At 43.4% G+C, this 18,458-nt stretch overlaps 1 protein-coding gene across 1 annotated transcript in view; it reads right to left on the bottom strand.

The window, feature by feature from the left end:
• Positions 1-369: 369 nt before the first annotated feature.
• LOC146868762 (protein crumbs homolog 2-like) overlaps positions 370-18,458 on the bottom strand; it is a 363,043-nt gene continuing 344,954 nt past the window's right edge. Inside the window, exons 11-13 of the mRNA XM_085613737.1 lie at positions 17,796-17,912; positions 11,111-11,231; positions 370-5,989 (exon numbers count right to left, since the gene is read on the bottom strand). Coding sequence (XP_085469863.1) covers positions 5,762-5,989; positions 11,111-11,231; positions 17,796-17,912 — 466 coding nt within the window. The 3' untranslated portion in view covers positions 370-5,761. The remainder of the gene's footprint in view (positions 5,990-11,110; positions 11,232-17,795; positions 17,913-18,458) is intronic.

Below are 18,458 nucleotides of genomic sequence, written 5' to 3'. Positions count from 1 at the left end.
CTTAAGCAAATCATATTATTTTACAAGCATCAAGTAGTGTAATGGGCCAGACCTAAATATGCAGCAGGGTAGTACATTTACGATGACTAATATCTTACAAAGTTAACACTCTTCATATATACATATTATCTAAATAAAATGGGGTTGGGGTGATATTTCCTCAATAAACACAATAGTGCAGACAAGTTAAATGTACAAGTTTTTTACATTTTACGTACAGTGGTCAGTGCTTCGGTGGCTGTTAAAAGTCCGCTAGATGTGCCCCGGGGGTGCATGCGGGGAAGCTCAGATAAGTCTTTCGTTTGGTGGCAGCTTCAGGACGTTCCACATCTCCACTCTTGCCCCATCTTTCTCCTGACGACTGGGGCTGTAAGTCCCCTGGGTTGCTCTCTTCTTTCTCATGGCAACCATAGACGTTGTGATGACCACAAAGAGGATGAGAAGGATGGCAGCTCCTGCGGCCGAACCCACGAATACTGATATTTGGGCGCTTGGCCGAAGCACGGGGTTCTGCTGTGGAATATCGCCATGGCAAATGATTAAACATCTTTGGTGAAAATACTGGTATTATAGAAAAGCACAATCATACGTAGATTGCAACCACTTGTCACATTGAGAGGTAAATATCACCCAACAAAGAACATGTTTGGTACCTTACATATGTATTACTTTGCTTCTTTTATGAGAATAGTTGTGGTTATACCTCAACTTCACAGCTGTCCATGCTCCAAGAGTTGGCACAATCTGTGCATGTACTTACTGACAACAGCCCCTTTCTCTAAATCTAAAATTTGTCAAGCAACTGGGTCACTAAGTTGCTGCATATTATAAATACTTTTCTTATCCCTTTGGCGTCAAATCCTGAGTGCCAGGACTAAATGGCAGACATGTTTTATAGTCTTGTTCTCGAAGGTGTGCCAGATTAACAATGCATCACTCACACATGGGTGACCAGATCACAGAGGACTGAAGAATGGGAACACTGTTTTCACTTAAAAGACCCCCTACATAATGCGCTGCAGTTCAGGACAAAGAAGGGGAAAGAGGTTTCTTGTACAATATAACCCTGGGTGTGATCTTTTATTCTGTTTCTGAAAATGTTGATCTAAACTCGTAGAAATAAAAGAACCATCCAAGTTTTGCTCTTGGGGAAATAAATTATTTTAGAGAAAATTAGTTTTTTTCATTGTACCTATCCTGCCCGTTGGAGTATAACATTTGAGTAAAGGATGCCACTGGTGTTATCAAGTGCACTGTGTAACACTCAGCCATGTCTTCCTGCTCATCATGCTACAGGAGATTTAACACCAAGGCATGTCCTCAAATGTATTCGACCCTTCCAGTCTGGCAGGGAGCACCTTTTTCATAAGCACCAATTAAAACATGTGAGATGATCCCCAGGTGCCACCTCTTATCCAAAAGTATGTAATGCTAAGCCGGATCAGGGACGTCCCTCATTGGATCTTTCAGCTTTATCTACATGAACTATTCTTCTGGAGCACAAATACCATCAGAACTGCAATCATCCGCAATGCTGCTGCTGTCTAGTGATCAGGCGTTCCCCGACACCAAAATATAGCCCCAGTCCAGAGAGACCTACACCACCTATTGGTGGAGATCCCTGTGAAGTTCAAGGCCTTATTCATTGACCGTAGCACCAACCTTTTGACTCTTCTGTAATACTACATAGTTCTGTATATGCTAATTTATCCTTTTCAAGGGGCCCTGCTTTCAAAAGGCAATGTAAGGCGGCAGCCCTAGGGCGCCACCTAGTGATGGTGCCAAATAGCTACAAAAGGCTTTGCTTTGCTTAGTGTGTGGGCAGGTAAGCCCTCAACTCACCAAAATGCTAATATACCTGGAGCCCTGAAAATTCTTGCTGAGTACCTGCTGATCCTCTGATGCCAAGTTCGTATCTGTATTTTACTTTCATCGTTCACACTGGCACATGGTCCTTTTCATATCAAAGAACCCCTCTGTGGAATTACACAGCTATTCAAATGAAATCCGAAGAGAATGTATTTATATTCATAAAGAAAAACTGAGCATCTGTAATGTCCAGCTCTACCTCAGTAGTCTGAATAACTCGCTCCTAGTGCCAAGAAAGCTCTTGTGGTGTACGTGTGGTCAGATACAACAACTAGTGGTGTTTACCTGAAGTGTAAATAGGAACAGAATATTCGGTATCTTTCAGATATAACAACTGACCTAACTAAGTAGGCCGAGAAGCTTCACCGGTTGCATCCACTATATTTTGTCAACACCATGTCAAACCAACCACCTGGCAGGAGTTACTCCATAATGGCTTATTTTTGTTTTTAATCTGTGGCTTAGAACATGCTCCACTGACCTTTCCTCTTTTATAGAATCCTTCAATGAGGCAGATATTTAGGGAGCAAAGAGTCTATCCCAATGGGACCTGTGGAGCTCGCATGTGGCTAGATTACTTGAAGACTGAACAGATGCAAATCATGGAGCCAAGGCTATTGCACGTGTTTACTTGAGTTCATACTACTGGCAAATGAGGGGCAAAATAATTAAGAAGTCACACAGCGCAGGGAGTCATCTTGCGCTGCGCTATGTGACAGGAAAAGGGCAGGAATATGCCATATTTAAAATAATATGGCACATTCCTGCGGTATCTCAGAACTGGCGCACAGCGTGTTGCCCAAAGTCAACACAGGCAGGATTCTTTTTGTGCAGGAAGGAACGCCTTCCTGCACAAAAGCATTCCCCTGAGACATTTCCCTCTTTCTATGTGTGCTGTAGAATGGAGCGCACATAGAAAAAGTTAAAAACAAGGAGAAATAAAGATATTTCTGCTTGTTACGCCTCCCCTGGCGATACCTAGCAGTTTTGGCGCTATCCAATCCGAGGAGTTGGCCTAACGGCTAGGGCACTCGACCTCGGACCTGGGGAACTGGGTTCGAGTCTTGGTAATGACCTGAACATCCTGTGATTCTGGGCAAATTACTTAATCTCCCTGTGCCTAACAAAAAATGAATGTGTGTCCTCATGTAACGCAACTGGTGCTATGTAAAGCGTTCTAATACCTGATTGGATTCGGGTCAAGTTTGCGCTATATAAAACTGCAAAAAAAAAAAAGAAAAAATCCCAGCTCTTCCAGGAATGGTAAATCTAGGAATGCTTCAAAATCCATGGGTGTAGCGTGGGAACACCCACACAACGCCCATCGAATGCCTCCCTGGAGCAGAGTAATGCAACGCAGTGATTAGTGCGGTGTTGCGTTACCCCAGATTCATCAAGCCACTCATGGCCACGCAAAGTAACTCCTTGATAAATATGACCCTGAGTCACATAAGCACCACGTGGAGCACACACGCTATCCTCTGTTCTTCGCGCTTATATAATAAGGAACTGAACAAATACAAGTTCCGTAAATTTCAAATGTAAGAGATGACCCAAAATTTGAGGACAAACCAGTTTGCGGAGTTATTTATTATGAAAGCCGCAAAAAGTATAACATCTTTGTCTGCTATTTTTTTTTAATGATTATTGATGGCTCGAGCTTTCTCTCTGTTCCAACGGTCCTACATAAGAAAGATCATTTCCAATGTTTGTTTCATATTTTGTGCACTGATTTCCAAGTAATATTCATCAATCCACTTTCTGCATTTCCTATTCTGCTCGCAGCAAAGAGCATGAGCTCCATTTTTGCATCTGTTCCAATGTATTGTAATGTAGTCTAACATGGTCCCAGATTTGTTGAGCCCTCCAAGGACCCGGCCAGAGGCATCCTCATATATATTTGTCCAAAACCTAGACGCCATTTTCTCTACATGAGCATCTGGGGCTGTGTCTGTGCACAGGTACAGGAGGGGGGTGTACTCCTCTTTTTTGCAAACATATGCGCTGACTAATGAGCGTGGGCTGATGCAGTACAGCTGTGAGTTGGCGCATGCACTGGAGACTGCGCAGTTTGAACGCACCGAGCCACCGTCGCCGCTCTCTGTCTCGGAGCATCGATTCTGGAAGACATGAGCTGACTTGGACTTCACGTTACCACGTTTGTACATGTGCTGAATCTAGTAATTGATGCTATGTGTGCGCAGGCGCAGAATGAGACCATGATGAGACTTCTGTACGGTGGGACCAGTTGTTGGTCTCTCTACTTCATTAAGTTTCAGTTCTGGTGTAGGATGGTCTCTCGCACACCGGAGGAGGGGGGGGGGGGGGGGGGTTCTGCTGCTATTGGATGAGTCTGTACATCTCCTGTTGCTGTTGACAGTTCTTTTTCAGAATATTTCTGGACAGCCCCTAGATCATCATTGACATTCCAAATGAGTTTCAACATATGATATGAGCCTTCCCCATTATCAAAACTGCAATATATACAAACGTACCATAAATATGCTCTACATAGGTTCCTAGAACAACATTCGACCACAGTGAAGGCACAGTACACTCCGGTATACACATGGGGGGTGCAGTCTGTAAGGTGACACAAAGCGGGATTGTCTCTGTTAAACTCAAGCACAGTCCTCTTACTGTAGAAGAAAGTGTTCTCTCTCCAGATACAGTCTGATCCTCCTCTTTGCTAGTCTGAAATGTCTGCTTTTGATTTGTTCTAAATATTGTATTTTGTGTAGTTTGACTTATGGGAAACAAGGCGCACATGCTGCTACAACATCGGCGGCCCCTTTCTGTTATGTTTAGATGTTATTAACATAATATGTCAAAATAGGGAGCTTCTTGATTTTCTCCTTCCCTTGTTGTTCCTGGTGTCAATAGATGAGAGAAATGACTTCATACCACTTTTAAAAGGTGTGCATCTGAGGTTATTTGTTTATAATACACAACATCGGGCCACAGACTAGTTTTCCCTGGGTAGGAACCCAATAGTCTTTTGCTGCATAAGGCATTCGTGTAATGTTGTTTTTGTTTATTTGTATGGGCTTATGGAACTTACAATTGCTTTTAACTCTGGGATTTTAAATTAATTTTAGAAACAGAGCATGCATGTGCAATCTGATGACTACTTAGGTTTTGGAGAAATATGTGTTGACCTTACAGTCTTACACTTCGAGAATATACTCATTACAAATACAGAGTGGAGTGGACATTTTCACTTCCCTGTCATTCTGCCCTTTGTTCTTCAACAGTATAGTTGGATGAGGCGAATGATGGGTTTAAAAAACGGTAAATGTTTGTTCGGCACAAGATGGACGCAGGACCAAGAGAGAAAAGTGTCCATTTCTCTAGAACATTGACTGGGCTGCTTGTCAGCAGTCGGCTGTATCGTGTATTTCTCATCTGTAGAAGAGGACGAGAGCCCCATGGAATGACCCTTGTAATTATTAAAGGAAATGATTGTAATCGTCTTGGATAGGATAGAACATGCTTGTGTCACCTTACAGAGAGCAAAGGGGCTTTCAATTACCCCTGGTACTTTGTAAGAAAGCACCTTATAGCAGGTCTTACAAGTGTTTTCTGACTTTCTGCCAATTATCGTCCTGGCATTAAATTAGAAACATTTGGAAATGCAAAGTCACTCCACGTGTCTCATTTAGAGTTGATATCATAGGAAGGGTGGGCAGCTCTTGGAAACAGACCACCCACGGTTTGATAGAGCGCCACCTCTTGGAATGTTGCTGTGACTTTACAGGTGACTTTGGGTCACTGTGTACTCAGCACAATGCCAATAGCACATTGGTGTGGAGGCAACCGAAAGCCCTACAATCACCATAGGTTCTTGGTGCACAGAGCTGTCGGCATTCGCGGTCTGTGTGCGGGCACCGGCTCATATCAAGCGTTCCTCAGGTGGCATCTTCATGACGCTGTCCATCTCCAGGCGTGCTCCCGCCACCTCTTGCTGGCTCGGGCTGTAGGTCCCTTCCGACTGGCGTCGCTTCCTTGCAGTGAAAACCATGAACAAGACACCAATAACTAGCAGCAGCAAACAACCACAGGCTACAGGGACAGCTACTCCAAGCAATGGGAATGTGAAAAACCCAACTGGAATCCCCTTCTGCAAAAGAAACCAATGACAAGAGTGAGACCCTGGGCACAGAAGAAGGACATGTTCTTTGTGTGAGATCATCATCGAGCAAAAATGGATCCCACAGAAATCTGACAAACCTAAGGACCCACTGGGTAAAATTCTAACACACCTGTAATCCTATGTGAAGTGAAATGCTCCCGTTTAGCACCAAATTATAGGAATGGCTCGCCCTTCTTGGTTTTTAAACTGATACTTAGATAAAAACTCCCTTCACTGCCACTTTTATGTCGTAGCTCACTTTTTTAATTTTAGTTATTTTTAAAAGTTGAAACAAAAAATGACATTATACACATCTAAAGGGGAGGAGGGGTGCATTTGAAATAGAAGGACAGCTTCCACAGAGGGTTTGTTTTGTGTTGGTTTAACATTACAGGATGTATTTGGATTCATATAAACACTTTAAGAGACGTGTTCGCAAAACTCTACATGTTGTGATGTCACCTCGAATAAAGGAGGTGAGTCACGTCTAATACTCCAATAAAGTATATTTAAGCTCTGCCATGCCTCGGATCATAGGTTTTAAAGCCACAAGAAAGGTTTAGGAAATGGTTTCTTTTGATACTGGTCTCACTGCATTTGTTGCAGTCTTCTGCCATCTTGTGGCAGTATATGATGGCACCATAAGGCAGCTGTCTACTGTGGTTCTGTGCTAATATCTGTTCTTCTTCAAATACCACCCCTTTATATACTATAATCCAGCACGTTCCATTGGCTTGGCTCCAACTCCAGCCTGGAACATATGAATTGCAATTGACTAATATGTGTTCACTTCCTAGCCTGCCGCTGTCCCACCTGCGTTCCTCAAATCATGGCTTACGTCACTCTCACGCATGTAAGTGTTTCTGTGACGTGATCCTTATGGGACTGCATTTGTGGACAAAGTTGTCAAAAGCCCAGTATACACATGCATAAATGTGCACATTTTGGTAAAGAATTCTGTATTTCCCTTGCACACCATCAATCGAAAAGCTTAGCTGAATTTGAAACTACTGCAAAAGTTAAATTTAAATGGCCCTTTTCAAGTTTAACTGTGCATATAGTGTCTTAAAAGAAGATATTTTCATCCTCATTAGTTCTGCTTTAGAAAACAGCCTCATGTTCTCAATAAAAAGACATACTATATGTACATGCTGGGACTTTCCGTCAGCCCTCTTCAACCATTGGTCTGTTCAAGTGTCATTGGCTTTTTGCTTCCGCCTATCATAGCATAGACCATGGGGAAATGGGCCAGCTTCCTCATTCATTGACTGTCTTGTACTGTGAGTGATGGCATTTTGCCTGATTATATGTGTACAGCTGCCTGAAGAGGAGCGCACTTCAGTAGCGGGGCAGGTATGCCTAGCATGGCGGGTCACTACTAAAATTGTATTTTTATATCATTGCCATTTTTTAAGCATTCCATATGTTTGAGAGAAAAATATATAAATTAATTGTTTGCCAGGGCTAGATCTATTGGCCTGCCAATGTCTTTTTTTTTTCATTTTCTTTTCTTTTTCAGATATCAAGTCAAAATATTTCCTGGTATAATTTTGAAAGAAACATTTTCTTGATTCCTGAACTCACACTGCCCTCTAGTGGTGTGTTAAATGTCAAATCACAAATAGCTCACACGTTTAAATACGTATATAATTTTTCTCACTGAAAAAACACAGTTAAATGTTAGTTATGGTTCAGCAAATAAAAATCCCTGGAAAATGCAGAGTCCACTATAACTCGTGGTCTGCCAAGCTCAGTACACCACTTTGCCAAAGGTGTAGGGTACAAAACTCACTGTCCCGTCATGGTGAGTACACCACTGTGCCAATGGTATGGAAATAAAATGTTGACCACCAAGAGCAACACATGACGGGCTCTCTGAGCTATGGGGTACATTGCATACCCTAACTGGGCACATTTCAGGGGTCTGTATTTTGTGAACAGTAACTAACTGTTATATTTTTTTTGTACAGAACCCTCGAACAGTGCCAATTTTTATCAGAAAATGAACACATTTTTGCCCCCCCCCCCTTTTTTTTTTAACTGGACCCCTCCTTGGTAGATATTCGTCAATTTTAAAATATGAAGAGCGATCCCAACTCACTGTCTGCCATATTTAAAGCATATTCGTCAAAATGTGTCAATGCAAATCACCAAGTGGCTTTTTCAACATACAAGATACCCTTTCGAGCCCTTGACACTTTTTTCAGACACTAATATCTCAACGACTACTGGACATATTGACACCAAGCCTTGAAAGGCCCTCTTTCTGAGTACATGTCTACTTTCTTGTCATGTTTGGTGGAAATCCGTTCAGTGCTTTTTGCTGTAGCTATGAGCAGAACTTCCCGTGGGAGCTAAAATGGGAAAACACACCTTTTTGTACCAAATTTTTAGTTAACAAACTGGTTTGCAAATTTAACACAATCTCAATGGTCCAGATATCACAATTCATTTTTATTTTTTCAAACAATATGTAATGAATTTACCGAACAAAAGAAATCATAAGTTAAACCAGTCTCTGGCTTCATTTCCAGGTTGGTCTAATTCTCTCATAAACATTGTGCTCCAGCAGAAATCAAACAGTCCTAAGAGACACTGAAAGGGTGTTAAACGAGGGAAGAAATCTTGTCATGAATGATAAGCTGAGCCTTTTAAATATGAGGTGCATCAGGGCTGTAGCCACAGAATCACTGTCTATGGCTCTGGTCGGTGTGAAAAGAAGTCCATGCCCAATGAAACACCTTATTTGTGGCAAGTGTACTTCTAATAAACGCCAATTCTAACTATTGGGGCTCACTTAGAAAGGTTATCTACTGAAATGTTATCTCAATTCATGAATGTAATGTGGTATATTTCTGGTTAAGTATCTATACTTCTATACATGAAAAATGGCATAGTTTTAGTTCTGGCTCTGCTCACACACAACAGTGGTAACACATTGCATGCATGTGTGTGTGTGTGTGGGGGGGACGGGTATTCTTTTAGAACACAAGCCTAGATATACTGCAATGGGGTCTTATGCAAGATCGCCCCAGGCTAAGATTACTCAACAGAGCCCAATTATACAAACTGCGTGACCGTCTGCATTTCCTCTGCAGCTGGCGAGGTTCTTTGGGTTTAGACCTTTACGTTCTTGGGTACCTCTAAAGTTTTCCCGAGAGGAAATTGTGTGAGTTTAGGGAAATCTGATGTATATTTAGGAAAGGGACATATTCAAAGTACTCCTCTGTTGTTGGGTTGCCTAAATGAAGTATCACCAAACTATTTACTTCCTTTTTAGCCACATTGTGTACACCGGAAGTCAGGCAGTTTGCATGCTTTGCCCACCATTTCCCACAGTACAAAGCAGTTCATGCAAAGTTGTTAATACATTTTACGCCATTCCATTATTACACAAGAAAGAGCATGCACTATTACACAACCCTCGTACGGTGAAGACCCCAGGAAAGTGAAGCGCCCACCACATATTTCTGGATGAAACCTCATGCAAGAAATGTCAATCAACAGCAACAGGAGTGGAGACCTCCATCCGGCCCAGCAAGAGTGTGTCATGCAGGGAGATGCAGCCATGCATTGCTCACCAGTGAGAAATCAGGGTTATTTAGTTTAATGTAAAAATACCCAGAAAGAAGGGCAGAGCCGGATTCGGTGTGGGTGAAAGGGGTAAAGCTGAGAAGAAAGGAGCAATGTGCCCCCCTTAAAACGTGGGTTGGAAGCCCCTCAAAACCTCTCTAACACTGCGCATCTCTGATTCTTACAACGCCAAGGTTTCAGAAAATACAAAGCACTGTTCAAGCAACAAAAAATATTTATAGCTAAGTTAGTAGCTATGTAGAGAAGTTTCAAAAATGATAATCCCCTACAAAAATTCGCAACAATTTCATTATTTTCATAACATTTTCTGCAAAATATTTAATTGTAAATTAATAAAATGGTTTAGTTATCCAGTTTGGTGTGTGGGTAAGAAAATAAATGATGATTTCCTGTTGCCCTTACCTGAAAAATGTGTTTTTATATACTTCCAGCACATATTAGAAGGCACCAAATGGTAGGGCTGAATGAATCGGCATGAATTTGCTACACGCACATTTATTTCATGGTTGAAGTTATTTGGCCGTTCCGGGGCTAACAAAGGGCATACATTTTCTCCAATAGAATATTTAAGGAACATGGTCCTGACTGTTTTGATTGGTTGTCGTACCTATTGGTCTTCTCTCCCTAAGCCCTACAGGTGGCTCCAAAGAAGCAGGGCGAACATGATGTTTCCAGGGTATGGAAGGGGGCAGGATTCTAGTTGTGTCTGATTCTCTCAGATTTGAGTTGGGAGGGGGGTACATTCTGCGTCTCTGATGGTGTGGATCATAGATGGTTCAGTGTTGGACTAGTCAACTACAATGATATTGGATATTATTTACATGTGGATTGATTGATACAACCATTGGCTTCTCTAATACAGTTTAATCCGTATTATTGTTCTGGCACCACTGCAGTTTGCTCTGTACTCTGATGGGATTTTGTGTTTTTTGAGGTGATGTGTTGTCCTGTTACATCAATGTGATATAGTTGAAGATTGAGTGGTCATTTTGCAACAGTTTGGCATAAAGGTGTAGGACCTTTTGCGATCCTTTCGCCACAGGGATGGGGGATTCTGGCTCAGTTTAGATGCACCAATGGAATATTCTGTCCTAAAGACAGACACAGCACTGGGATATTGTGGGACTGTCATGAGAATATTCTGGAGTATTATGTGTAAATTAATTTTATGGCACATTGATGGGAAATTCTGGCAAGAATTGTCCACAAATTTGTGATTTTCTTCTACAGTTATGTCATTTGTCTAAATTGACATATTTGAAGTAAAATACTCAATTCTAAATGATGCCAAAATGCAGCATGTTCTCACTTGTTTGTTTGAACCTTTCCATTCTAGATAGGCACCAATTCTGTCTTTGTAATGTTTTTTTCTATTTTTTATAATAGCCAAACTGGGAGAAAAGGTGCTGTACTAAATTTGCTATCATTTTTGTTCAATTTAATCAGATTGACTTTAAAGTGATACAGAAGGTTGAAGTGTTTGTGACAATGAGAAGGGCCGCCGGTGTACTGTACCTCACAGCGGCTCCCAGTGAAGCTGCCATTGCAAATACACTTGTACTTGTTGATGGAGTCCTGGCAGGTTCCACCGTTCAGACATGGGCTTGAGTTGCACTCATCGATGTTGACCTCACAGCTGGAAGAAAAACAAGCAAGAACTTATTAACAACAATTTCTATATCCAGATCACGCGTCAAGGGCTTTTGTGTAATCTCCTGGCTGTCTATTCAGACACTATTTTGGATGAGTGAGCCACAGAAGCAGATTGGGAGCGCCACCCACAATCCTGCTACTTTTGGTTTCAACTTACAAAATCTCGCTTGTCAATCAGAGTTGATTCAACATAACACCAACCTATTCTCCACATCTCTTGTCCCATCATGTCCATCAGACTTCTACCACCCTCCCTTCAAACTCTCCAAAATGTCTTCATGTATAATGGGTAATGTTGTATTTCCTTTACAAACTCTTGTCCCAGTTTCATCAACTCCTTTTTGTTTCACATTAATGCCTCTTTCAAAGTCTGGTCTTCCTATACCTCCTCTTATATCCCACCTCTCTTTTATTTGAGAGGAAGTGGCTGTATTTGATCCCACCAAACACAGCTCTAGTTGACCCCAAACCAAGATTCCATCAAAAAGGCAAAAACCTATTGTCAAGGCCAGTAAAGAGTTCAGATATCATGACATTTTTATATTTGTTATGTGCTACATTCTTATGCTACTGGGAACCTGGTGTTGAGGTCAACTGGAGCCCTCTCCCTCAGAAGGCTTTATGTATGGTGCACAGGGTCTTGACTGCAATTCTATGCTCTGCTGAAAGCCAGTAGAGAGACTTATGGCATCTGCTCCCACAATCTCACTTTTCAAGATAACTGCCTTGTTCTACATTTTTGGTAATTTCAGAGTCTGTTTCTTGGGTTCCATATCTTCTTCCCACCTCACCTGTATTTGATTTTTAAATCTTGACAAACTCACTTCTTACATTTGTAAGGACTGGCTTACCTTACTACTCTAACTCCAGATCTGGAATTCCAGTCCTAGCACACTGTTGGCAAGCAGACATGGTGGCTATCAGTAAATTTAGGAAGAAGTTGAAACCTATGCAAGGTGATATTAAAATACAATTGAGATTTTGATATTCTATGTTATGGAGTTTATTTTTGTAAAAGATGTGTTCACAGGCTACCGTTTCTTGGGACAAGCTGAATAGACTGTGCTACAGTAGTCAACAGAGCAGAGATTCAGGGACTTGATGAGATATCTGCATTGATTTGATTGGACTAACACAACAGAGATTCAGGGTTTTGATGAAATATCTACATTGATTTGATTGGACTAACAACAGAGATTCAGGGTTTTGATGAAATATCTACATTGATTTGATTGGACTAACAACAGAGATTCAGGGTTTTGATGTGCTCTTTGCATTGTTCTGATTGGACTTGTGGTATTTGTTTGATAGAAATATGATATAGTTACTGTGTAGTTTGAATGAGAAATTTTGATTTCCACCGTAAGGTGAAACACACATTTTAATTGAGCTCAGTGGGTGCTAGTGAGAGTTATCAATCTGAATGTTGACTCTGCCACACCAGCATTTATGTTTTTAGGTCTCAGCTCTACATGGCGCACAAATGCGCTGGTTCAAACCAAGACATGCTATATCTACTCTGTTAGGGTTCATCATACCCCTCACTTTTAATTTGTGCTTTTGTTTGTCTTTTAAACTCTGTGTATTTTGGGTGGTGAAACTGTCGCAATTGTCCTGCCTTTGTTGTTTTTGTTTCCTCCCATGGCGACTAGCCCTTTCACATGTTTTCTTTGTCATGTGTGCATTTATATTGTTTTTGACTGACTCTTTTGTTAGTTTGGCTTGTTGTTGGCTGTATAGGGCTTTTTCACCACAGAGCACACCACCATGGCAGGGCTTAGAAAATGTGAGACTTGGTGAGAGGAGGTGAAGGTTTTATTCCACCCAAATACTCGCATGAGTCTTCACGACTGTGGCATGCTTTCAGTGTACGACTTTCCTGATTTATTTCTTCCCTTTCCACCCTTGTCTGTGTTTGCTTCTTCACCTCCCATCCCCTAGCTCCGCAGTGCTTCTTCACCTCCCATCCCCTAGCTTCGCAGTTCTCCTTCCCCTACAACCTCCTAGCTCCGCAGTGCTTCTTCCCCTACAACCTCCTAGCTCCGCATTGCTTCTTCACCTCCCATCCCCTAGCTCCGCAGTGCTTCTTCCCCTACAACCTCCTAGCTCCGTAGTGGTTCTGCACCTCCCACCCCCTAGCTCCGCAGTGCTTCTTCCCCTACAACCTCCTAGCTCCGCAGTGCTTCTTCCCCTACAACCTCCTAGCTCCATAGGGGTTCTTCCCTCCCACCCCCTAGCTCCGCAGTGCTTCTTCACCTCCCATCCCCTAGCTCCGCAGTGCTTCTTCCTCTACAACCTCCTAGCTCCGCAGTGCTTCTTCCCCTACAACCTCCTAGCTCCGCAGTGCTTCTTCACCTCCCCTCCCCTAGCTCCGCAGTGATTCTTTCCCTACAACCTCCTAGCTCCGCAGTGCTTCTTCACCTCTCATCCCCTAGCTCCGCAGTGCTTCTTCCTCTACAACCTCCTAGCTCTGCAGTGCTTCTTCCCCTACAACCTCCTAGCTCCGCAGTGCTTCTTCACCTCCCCTCCCCTAGCTCCGCAGTGATTCTTTCCCTACAACCTCCTAGCTCCGCAGTGCTTCTTCACCTCTCATCCCCTAGCTCCGCAGTGCTTCTTCCTCTACAACCTCCTAGTTCCGCAGTGCTTCTTCCTCTACAACCTCCTAGCTCCGCAGTGCTTCTTCCTCTACAACCTCCTAGCTCCGCAGTGCTTCTTCCCCTACAACCTCCTAGCTCCGCAGTGCTTCTTCACCTCCCCTCCCCTAGCTCCGCAGTGCTTCTTCCCCTACAACCTCCTAGCTCCACAGTGCTTCTTCCCCTACAACCTCCTAGCTCCGCAGTGCTTCTTCCCCTACAACCTCCTAGCTCCGCAGTGCTTCTTCCCCTACAACCTCCTAGCTCCGTAGTGTTTCTTCCCTCCCACCCCTAGCTCCGCAGTGCTTCTTCCCCTACAACCTCCTAGCTCCGCAGTGCTTCTTCCCCTACAACCTCCTAGCTCCGTAGTGCTTCTTCACCTCCCATCCCCTAGCTCCACAGTGCTTCTTCACCTCCCATCCCCTAGCTCCGCAGTGCTTCTTCACCTCCCATCCCCTAGCTCCGCAGTGCTTCTTCACCTCCCATCCCCTAGCTCCGCAGTTCTCCTTCCCCTACAACCTCCTAGCTCCGCAGTGCTTCTTCCCCTACAACCTCCTAGCTCCGCAGTGCTTCTTCCCCTACAACCTCCTAGCTCCGTAGTGCTTCTTCACCTCCCATCCCCTAGCTCCACAGTGCTTCTTCACCTCCCATCCCCTAGCTCCGCAGTGCTTCTTCACCTCCCATCCCCTAGCTCCGCAGTTCTCCTTCCCCTACAACCTCCTAGCTCCGCAGTGCTTCTTCCCCTACAACCTCCTAGCTCCGCAGTGCTTCTTCCCCTACAACCTCCTAGCTCCGCAGTGCTTCTTCCCCTACAACCTCCTAGCTCCGCAGTGCTTCTTTCTCTACAACCTCCTAGCTCCGCAGTGCTTCTTCACCTCCCATCCCCTAGCTCCGCAGTGCTTCTTTCCCTACAACCTCCTAGCTCCGCAGTGCTTCTTCCCTCCCACCCCTAGCTCTGTGGTGCTTCTTCCCAACCCAGAGCCTCTCACTCCCTCACGCTCCGTGTTAAACCCTCGCCTTCCATACTCTGTTACAAGATGAAGCTAAACTATAAGGTCGCTGGGTGTACATTCTTCTCGGGTCCGAAGGCCCGCATGGGGCTTCACAACTGTGCCACGCCATCAGGTATTGCCTTGTGCTCACAGGGACTTGATGCATAGCCTATGTTTATATGTTCCTCGTGGCACATGTTTTGCTTAGGGATATTCTAAATCTCAGAAATGGGGTTTGCTGCATCGCGGTGCAATTTACTAGTCCTTCGTCGCCTCCAATCTTGGTGGGTGGGCGGGCATTTACTTGCCCCTCTATATGTTTTTATCCCCCAACAAACATGTGTCTTGTGACTTCTGCGGCGCCATTACCCAGGCAACAGATGTTTCTGTCTGGCAGCATTTATAACTGAGTCAGGGGCACTGGGTGCTACTGTGAATATAATAGCAGGATAGTTATGCAAAGCGCATTATATAGAAGCCTCTGTATCACACACCATTCCGTGGTATTGCACTGTACGAAACAATAACATTTCTAAATATTTAAATCCTATTCTGAGATTAGCAGGTCTGTCAAGGGTTCTTTTCATTTTTTGTTTAAGTCTCAGTTGTGCTGGATTTTGCTGGCAGCGCTCCAGGTTTTTTCATTTTTTGTCTATTTTTTTTTAAAGTAAATATTTATAGCTGTCATCTCACCCAGCTCCTGGGTTCTTCCTCTATCCCCCCTCCCCGTTTCCCTGTTGCTGACGCACCTTCGGGATTGGTCTTCCTAATTAATCCTTACGGCCCCCACCCATCGCCCCCCTTCCCTCCCCTGCTGCCCCCACTCAGCAGCATTTAGTTTCCAAACTCCTTGGTTGTCACCCACACTGTTCGGTGGAGCCTTCCCTGAAACTTTGAGAGGCAGCTCGATTGTGCGGACTTTCTGCAAAATTATTTCTTTTATACAGCTCAGTTTTTTTTTGCTTTTTATTTTTTACATAAGGCCTGTCTTCGGCTGGGGCTGTAGACTTGGGTTCTGGTTGTGTTATGCATCTCTCACCCACTTTCAAAAGGTCAGATTTGGCTGGATCTGGTGAAGATGAGAGTTTTGGTAGAAAGAGAACAGCAGCTTCCTTGCCTATCCTAACTCAGACCATCAACCTTCTCTTTCACAGGACCGGAAAATGTCATGTGACCTAGGAGGCTGAGCTCCGATGGGGTTTAGGAGGGGAAGCACGAGTGACAGTCATCAGCCCAAATCAGGGGCGAATTAAAAGTAATATGACAGCCCCCCAACTGAACTGCAGACTCTGGAACAGGGGACCCAGGGCTGATTCTCGGCCTCGGATCAACATACTGTTACTCTGGGCAAATCCCTCAACCTCCCCGAGCCTAGAAAAAAAATGTAAAGCGCTGCAAAACTTGTGCGCCATGTCTACAACTGCCAAAATAAATATAAAATCACACAGCGCTGCAGCTTTGAGCGTTTTTTTTAAACCCACCCTTCCAGAGGATGTGTTTCATTTCACCCAACAGACAACCTTAGGGCTCGTAAAGAACACTACAGCGACCACACAACCACTTCAATTGTCTTTCTGTTAACACCAAATCCTGCCCCCTGTAACAACTGCCAGCCCCTATCCCGCTGCTCCCATACATCAGTAACACTACTAAAATGGGAGGAGTTAAAGGGCAGTGACGGATTGTGAAATAACACCACTAAAATGTTTTAAGTCAACATCAACACAACTGCCTTTCACGATTCAAAACTTTGTATTTGCTGCCAAGATAACTCAGTAGAATCATGTGCCTGCTGCAGAGTACTTGTCCTAATCTCCATACGTAAAAGTTGTATTTCACAACCTGTCCCCATCCTTTAACTATTGTTTGCAGCAGTCTACCCCATGAAATGTTGGCTCTGTTCTTTTGCAGTAATAACAGGAGATGGGTGACGTGACCGAAAGGAGTCCTGGTTGGAAGGATACCAAAGTGGTGCGTGGGTCTGCAAGGATCCCATTGATATTATTCTCACGTGAAGGCTCGCCCTGTTAAATGGCAGGAGATATTTGGACTTGGTTTCAGCTCACATTTAGACTTGTCCAGCTTTTTGCTTAAATGGCGGCCTGCTGTTTCTGAGTTCAAACCAGTCACAATTCTCCTTTCTTTATTTTTAATGCTAGAAGTGGTGCATCATTAAGGTTAAAAAAACAAACATTGGCAAAGCCAATAGATCTCACTTACGAATTGCTGGCTTCGTTAATGTGTTTGAGTCATGTTGTATAGCTGTGCAGCTGCTATGCAACATGGCTGAAAGTTTGAAAAAATAAAGTGTTGTGACCGTGTCATAACGCTGCCATACAATATGGGAAAAAACATTGAAAAACTCAACAGCTGTCATATAGATGAGACCTATTGACTTTGCCATTGCCTGTTTATGTAACAGTCGAAAAGGTAAAGTGCTAAAAAAATACAAGTCCCAACAAATCATGGAAGCAACCAAGTGTGTGACAGAGGAGTGATATGGTCAAGATTAAACATACTAAGGATGCAGACAGAATAGATGGTAGATGCACTGAGCAGCTTTCCAGCAGGAGTGCAGGAGGTAAAGCCTGCAGCCCAAGTCAAAGAAAGACTTGGCCAGACCCCAGAGAGTCCACCTAACATGATAACAAAACACAGCTGCAAACTAAACTGAGGTTGTAGTGTTAAAACGATGCTGGGCTTTTTGCTAAGCTACCATGGACTTGCAAACTCTCAGGAGCACATCCTTGTCTCAACTAGTTGACATTGAAAAAGGTCATAGAGTTAGACTATGATCGAATCCACCCAGTTGCCCTGTGCCTCAGCATTCTGAATCCACTCAGCTGCTGTGTTTTAGTTCATCAAATATAATCGTAGAAGATCTGTCTGCATAGCTGGAATAAGACCATCATATTCACGTACTTCCTTCCCGTGAAGCCGGCCTTGCACGTGCAGTTCGCCCCCCAAATCCCACTGGTGCATTTGCCTTCGTTCAGACAGGTGAAGTTTTTATCGCACTGGTCTGGAGGATGTGGCCATCTGAAAACAGCAAAGAGAAGTCACAATGAACATAGAGTCGAGAAACCAGCATTAAACAGCACGCAAACAACACTTCTCCGATTCAGTAGACTTCACAATGGCTTCCATTTTGTTTTCGAAAATGTCTGCTCATTCATGATGAGATGAGCCTTTCTGGTTCCCGAAAGTTTATCATAGGAGTTTGTGCCTGTCTCTCTCTGCGCCTTTTAAGTTATGAATCTAGCCACAACCCAGGGTTCTGCGTCTCTTACAGGGGTAGGAGAAGGCGGATCGGCAACTATGTCTGACACATTCTGGCTGAATCACCGTACAAATAAATATCTTATGTTTGAAAGGTGTTAATCTCGGCTAGAACAATAACATTGGCCCGTCTTCCCTTACATTATCCTCATATGAAATGTATTTGTCGAGTGAAACTAGTATTACCAATAGAAGAGATTGGTATATTTTCTCAGTGCAATAATGTACTCGGGTAGTAAATTGATAATTGTACTGAGGATATATAATATATATATATATATATATATATATATATATATATATATA

The sequence above is a fragment of the Triturus cristatus genome, chromosome 1_2, assembly GCF_964204655.1.
Source record: "Triturus cristatus chromosome 1_2, aTriCri1.1, whole genome shotgun sequence".
Taxonomy (NCBI): domain Eukaryota; kingdom Metazoa; phylum Chordata; class Amphibia; order Caudata; family Salamandridae; genus Triturus; species Triturus cristatus.
The sequence above is the reverse complement of the archived record's forward strand: the minus strand, read 5'-3'. Positions and strand labels throughout refer to the sequence as shown.